A 6,380-nucleotide genomic window follows, 5' to 3' on the forward strand; every position below is an offset into this window, starting at 1 on the left:
CGGGTGTGTGTGTGTGTGTGTGTGTGTGTGTGTGTGTGTGTTTGTTCACTACTCACTGCTGTGTGTTCACTTGAATGGGTAAATGCAGAGCACAAATTCGAAGTATGAGACACCATACTTGGCCACACGTCACGTCCTTTACTTTTTCACCCTTCTCTACCCTATGGAGTGCTTAACCAGCTGTCACCAAGAGCAAGTAAAGCTCCTTTGAGCTGCCCTGCCTTCAAGGGGAAGCCTACACAACTGCTTTACCCTAAAAGGAGAGTGATAAAAGCATGGCATAAAGCAATGTGCATAGAAATCCCCATAGCTCAGGCACTAACCCCAAAGGAGAAAAGAGGGCCGTAAGGAATACAACGACCACTCAGATAAATATATAGTTTAGTCATGAAACTCTAGATGGCACAGGCTGATGGGTTGTTAACGTAACTGATGATATTCAGAGAGTTAAACGACTTGGCACAAGCTGATTGGTTCATGCTGCATATGCAGCCAATGAGCTTACTGCCTTGCATTTCACCGTATCGCCGTATGCATTGGCAGTAGCAAGTTACTGTACTTGCTTGCAGCAGCAGCAATCATCTACAACTACTGCAATAACCAACAGCAGCAGCAATTTAGCAGCAGCAGCAGTGTAGCAGATCTATTCCACCAAGACCAAATACATTAACATTGTCATATCATCACCATGCTAAAATCGTCAGAGAGTTGTCATGATTAAACTATAACTACTGAACCAGTACAGGATGAAGGCAACTGAAATCATTAATAATCTACTTTATTCTTGTAGTCTTTAGTTTTTATAGCATGCTTCATATACAGTGGTCATTTTAAACATGTTTTGGTATCCAGTCACCACTCTGATTGTTTTTTTTTTATATTCTATTTTTTTGTATTTTTGGGGGGTAAATTTGCCTATGCATGTGTGCATGCCTTGTATGTTTACGAGTGTGCATATGAGTTATTTTAGGGATGCATGATATTGGATTTTTGCCGATATCCGATATGCCAATATTTTTCAACTCATTTTGACCGATACCGATACCGATATATTTCCTTTCGTTTGGAAACAACACCAAGTCTCTCCTGTGCAGAAATTATAAGCAAAATATTTTTTTAATTTTGATTAGTTTTTAACAAGAACTAATTTGTTAGAATTAAATAAACAACAATGAAGGTTTTTTTGACAGTACATTGAAGCTATGAAAATAACTATAGCTGCCCTAAATAAACTATATATCAATCTCTGCATTTTTTCCCCCCAGAAAGATGCAGTGTTAACCCTGACATTTTATTCTAAGATTTGACATTTGTAGATGGTCTAAAGCAAAAGTGTTGTAAAAATTCTGAAAATCTTTTAGAGCTTATGATTTGTTTTATGATCAGTATATATAAAATTAATTTACAAGTGTCATGTTTGATTTTTTTTCATGTAAGCTATAGCTTCTGACCTTTAAATCAAAACATACTCGTAATTTTATGACATCAATTACTGCTTTATTTAATCAGAAACACAGTCTAAATGCAATTTGGGAAGGCTATTTTACTTTTAATTTAATTAGAAGTAGGACAACAGCGCCCCCTACAGATTAAAACTCCTTACCGAACGGGCATTAGGACCTGGGGGAGGCTGCCGCTACTACTGCCACTGCACGTGCTATTACTGTTTATACTCTATCACACACGCGTCATTCTGTACATGCTTTCACAGATTAAATTCAGCGATCCAAAACAGTCAATCTAATCATCATTCAGACAAAATTTGCCTCAAGAATGAGCCACACTGCTGACCTGATCTAATCACTAGCACACCCCGAGCACATGTGAGTTGAGGTATTTTTCTTATCGGCAAGACATATAGGCATAATTTTTCATATCGGACCGATGCCGATATTTACATTTAAAGCCATTATCGGCCGATTCCGATATCAGTCCGATAATATCGTGCATCCCTAGTTATTTTATTTTTTTATTTGTTCTTGAAGTGATTATTGAATAACTTCTGGTGTCTGGTTAGACTGGGTGGATCATACATTATATTTGTATATTTGTTAATTGTATAACTGTATATTCTGAAAACTTTACATTTTAGCCTGCAGGGCACCATCTGTTGGTGGTAGTTTTAATTATTCTAATTGTGAGTATTGGACATATGATGTGGCTCCTATTGTCATCACATATTTTTAGGGATTTAGGGGATGTCTGGGGAAGTGGTGGACTTAAATGTGCAGGGGATGAGATATGTTTGTGGGGTTCATTGTTCCATTCACTAGTTTGAATCTGAGCATAGGTTAGAGATGGACCGATCGATCCTGAAGTATCCTTATCCTCACATAAAATATCAGTTCTAAAGTGCAATTTAAACCATAAATGTAATTTATTTAGCAAGAAATTTAGTTCATAAAATAAGCTTCTAAGTGAAAAAATAGCCAATGTAAGTGAATAATGGTGTAGGATATAATTGCTCATCGGAACATTCTGAAAGACAGAGCCAATCAATCAAAGACAGAGTTTGCTGCTGATGCTTCGCTCACAGTGCTTGTTCAAATAGGGCTGCGTTTCTCAAAAGCATCAGAAGCATAAGTAGATCTTAAGAAACCATTACCACCACTGGTCTCTGGCCTACATAACATTGTTACTTAGGCTCACGATGCAAACAAAGCCCAGTTTTTTTGGGAAACAAACCCCAGATCAATGCTTATTAAATGACAGAGAAACAATTGTGAGTTATTTCACAATAAACTAAAAAAATCTTACTGACGTCAACATTTTGAGCAAAGGAAATTAATACTTTTATTCAGCAAAGATGCATTAGATTGATCAAAAATTACAGTAAAGGCTTTTACATTGTTACTAAAAATATATATATTTCATATAAATGCTGTTATTTTGAACTTTGCTCATCAAATTCTGAAAAATGTGTCACAGTTTCCATACAAATATGAAGCAGCACAACTGTTTTCAAATGTTTCTTGAGCAGCAAATCAGCATATTAGAATGATTTCTGAAGATCACGTGACACTGAAGACTGGAGTAATGATGCTGAAAATACAGCTTTGATCACAGATGCATTTTAAATTACATTTTAAAATATATTCAAATTGAAAACAGTTATTTTAAATTGTTATATTTCACAATATTGCTTTTTTTACTGTATATTTGTTCAAATAAGAGACTTCTTTCAAAAACATTACAAAATATTACTAAATATTACATAGCAGGTGTCTTGATTTTCTTTTGGATTTTGCATTTAAGTGTTAAGCATTGTACAATTGTTAGCATTATTTCTTTTGTTTTGAGATTATTTGGTTAATTTTGTCTTCTATTGCAGGAACCGAAGCTTCCAGGCAGGCCGCTAGTAGGCCCTTGTGTGCAGTCGTGGGACTCGCTTTATCTTACTGTGTATGTGGGTGTGTGTGTGGGTGGGTGGTGTAGTGAGACCTGTGCACCTGGTGGTAAGATTTGTGCGATTATAGGAGCCTTGCACTCAGTAAACTAGCTTACCTGCCATAGGTAAGCCTCGGTTTTTGTTTGGTACGTGTGTATTCTATGTTTGTAAATCTAATCCGGTCTACAGTTTAATGATTTTTAAGATTAGTGCTTGATGATTGTTGAAATAAAGCTTTTGTACTTTGGCATCCACGTCTCAGGCCTCTGTATTTGAAACCACGTTCCTGTGTGCCCTTTGTAGGTGACCAGTTCATAATTATTTTTCCCTATTGGACTGGGTGGCGTAGTCAGCTAAATTTAGAGTTCCCTTTCCGATTATTACTCCCGTTACACTAGCATAGATGAAATAATCCTAGGAATAGGATTATTTAATCTATGCTCAGATTCAAACGCAACCGGTGCTTTTACTAAATAACTTGCTGCTTTTATATACTTTAGATCTTTGCAAATTATATCTATAATTACACAAAAAAAGACAGACTTTAATACTTTTCAAAAGTTAAACATTGTTGTAAATTCTTACCTGGACAATTGGACGCTGCAGCAAGGGGGTCTGGTAGTTTAGCCTCTTTTATACATGTCTCAGGGAAACTGATTTTTTTAAATCCTGGATGCTCACTTTCCTTCAAGCAGAATATGGTGCATTTTATTTCACTCATTTAAATGTTGCTGTTTTTTAACTAATACTTTTTTCAGTCCTTACCATTTGTATTTCTCCTTTTTCAGATCGGATATACTTCCCCAAGGGTTGGCTTTTATCAGTGTAGTTTTTGTTTTCTTCAGTTTCCTGGTCTTGGTTAATGAAATGGAAAAAAAAAAAGTATACAGAATGTTACTGCAATTTTCGCTTCTTTGACTGCCACAACTCTCATCTCACCACAGTAGGTCAATAGCAAAAGATGGTTATATGTTAGTTAGCCCTATGACTGTAAGGCCCTTTTGATCGTAGCACAAGTAGGCGAGGTAGATGCATTCTAATCTACACATGATATTTTAATCTGACTCTTCTGTCCATTTTCAATGACTTTCCAGATTTTTTTGAAGGGAGGGTCTTCTATGGGCTGCTGTATGTATGGGCTTTTTCTGATCTTTCAATCTAATATTGTGAAATAAGCTCACACAATTTATGAACATGAAAGAAGACTATGGAAAATGATACAGAGAGCAGCAGCTTTCGTTTCTGTACTGACAGCTGCAAAACTATGCTGAATGCTGTGGTTTCTGTTAGAATCAGGAAAGAGGAGATACGGTAATCTGGTTAGAGAACATTGTGCTTTTTAAAAATCTTTGCTTCAAACCAAACTTACGATTTCAGACAGTAAAGTTTAAATCCCATCTGGCTAGCACACTTCAACAACACGTCCCATAATGATTAAAGTACCCTTATTACATTGGAAGAACTAGCTGAACAACCCAAACTTCCATCGCATGCATGACTTGAGCAGGACATTTCTCATTGGTAAATTTTAATAGCAGATTATGATACAGATTAAAATAGTGCCCCACTCTGTTATAATAATAAAGACCCGGAGAAAGAACTGTAACATTCTATGGCTGTACTGAAGCACACAATGAAGTAGATTCCAAACAAATAATAATTTTTAATAATAAATCCACACAATACACAGGAGAATAATAAAGAGAAACACAACCACGTTACAAATACAAGAACGGACAAACAAACCAAGGGAACCCAAAAATGTGTGAACACAGCCCTAGTGAAACCTGGAAAAATTTGTTTGCTCACCACTTCCACTGTTTTGCAGGTTTTCTCTCTCCCTTAATAGTGTGTTGAACATCTCTCCAGTGTAGCACTGCTGTTGATTCTCATTAAAAAGAGACTCAATCTTGTTCATCAGGTCTCTCATCTCTGATTTGTTGTTCATCATCTTGTTGCAGTTGTGAAATCTTCCTCCACATTTCTCCAGCAGCTGTTCCAGAACAGGGTTTTTCTTTAGATCATCAATTATAGTGTCACACTCTTCTTCTCTCGCATGGGTGAAGAGAATCATCACAAATTGAAGAACTTTTTCACCAAACACTCTCTGAAGCCATTCAAGACCCAGCTTATCAGCATCTGTTAACTGACCCAGTCGCACAACAAAGATGAAGGTGTGGATTTCATTTTCATTCAGTATTTGACGAATGAAATGATCATCGTGATCAGTCTCATGTAATCCAGTCATGTTGATCACTGATACATGACATTCTAATATTTTCCTCATCAAAGGAACAGTGCTGGATATTTTTGCATTTTCTATATTTGTCTGTTTTTCTCCTAGTAAAATGTTTTCATGTCCAAACTGGACTGATGAAGAGTTTCCAAATAGCACAATGGTCAGACTGGGATCTAGGATAAACAACACATAACTATTATTTACTGTAACACATCAAAACACTGTAACATAAGAAAAAGTCTCATTATAAGCAACAATGTTGTTTTCTTACCCATGCTCCTGCGTAATGAATCAGAATCACAAAGTTCAGGTGCTTCACTCACATCAGGTTTGGAGTTGCTCCTTTTTTCTGCAGGCTCTTCATTTTCCTGAAGAAAGATGATTAATTATGGTCTTTTTCCAGCAAGGTTGACCAGTGAGGAAGACTATGGGTACAGATTATTAATTTCTGTCATTAAAACTCTCAAAGAGACTGCTATGGTAATAAATATGGACATGGCAATGTTAATGTATTTGGTCTTGGTGGAATAGATCTACTACATTGCTGCTGTTAATTGCTGCTGCTGCAGAGCAAGTACCGAGACCTGCTACTGCCAATTCATTCACAGACATGCTGCTGAGAATATGTAAGACTGCTGCTGCTGCATACATAACATACATGAAATAACCCCCCAACAAAGCAGGAGACACGAGAAGACAATACAAGCCATTATTATACAGGTGCATCTCAATAAATTAGAATGTCGTGGAAAA

At 36.5% G+C, this 6,380-nt stretch overlaps 1 protein-coding gene and 1 long non-coding RNA gene across 2 annotated transcripts in view; both read right to left on the reverse strand.

Moving 5' to 3' along the window:
- Positions 1-4,186, reverse strand: part of LOC107704483 (uncharacterized) — a 5,939-nt gene extending 1,753 nt beyond the window's left edge. Inside the window, exons 1-2 of the long non-coding RNA XR_001635966.1 lie at positions 4,154-4,186; positions 3,974-4,073 (exon numbers count right to left, since the gene is read on the reverse strand). This is a non-coding gene — a long non-coding RNA (uncharacterized LOC107704483). The remainder of the gene's footprint in view (positions 1-3,973; positions 4,074-4,153) is intronic.
- LOC107704482 (interferon-induced very large GTPase 1-like) overlaps positions 1-5,940 on the reverse strand; it is a 13,956-nt gene extending 8,016 nt beyond the window's left edge. Inside the window, exons 1-2 of the mRNA XM_016507413.1 lie at positions 5,899-5,940; positions 5,198-5,800 (exon numbers count right to left, since the gene is read on the reverse strand). Coding sequence (XP_016362899.1) covers positions 5,198-5,800; positions 5,899-5,902 — 607 coding nt within the window. The 5' untranslated portion in view covers positions 5,903-5,940. The remainder of the gene's footprint in view (positions 1-5,197; positions 5,801-5,898) is intronic.
- Positions 5,941-6,380: the final 440 nt, after the last annotated feature.

The sequence above is a fragment of the Sinocyclocheilus anshuiensis genome, unplaced genomic scaffold (assembly GCF_001515605.1).
Source record: "Sinocyclocheilus anshuiensis isolate Anshui unplaced genomic scaffold, SAMN03320099.WGS_v1.1 scaffold2748, whole genome shotgun sequence".
Taxonomy (NCBI): Eukaryota; Metazoa; Chordata; class Actinopteri; order Cypriniformes; family Cyprinidae; genus Sinocyclocheilus; species Sinocyclocheilus anshuiensis.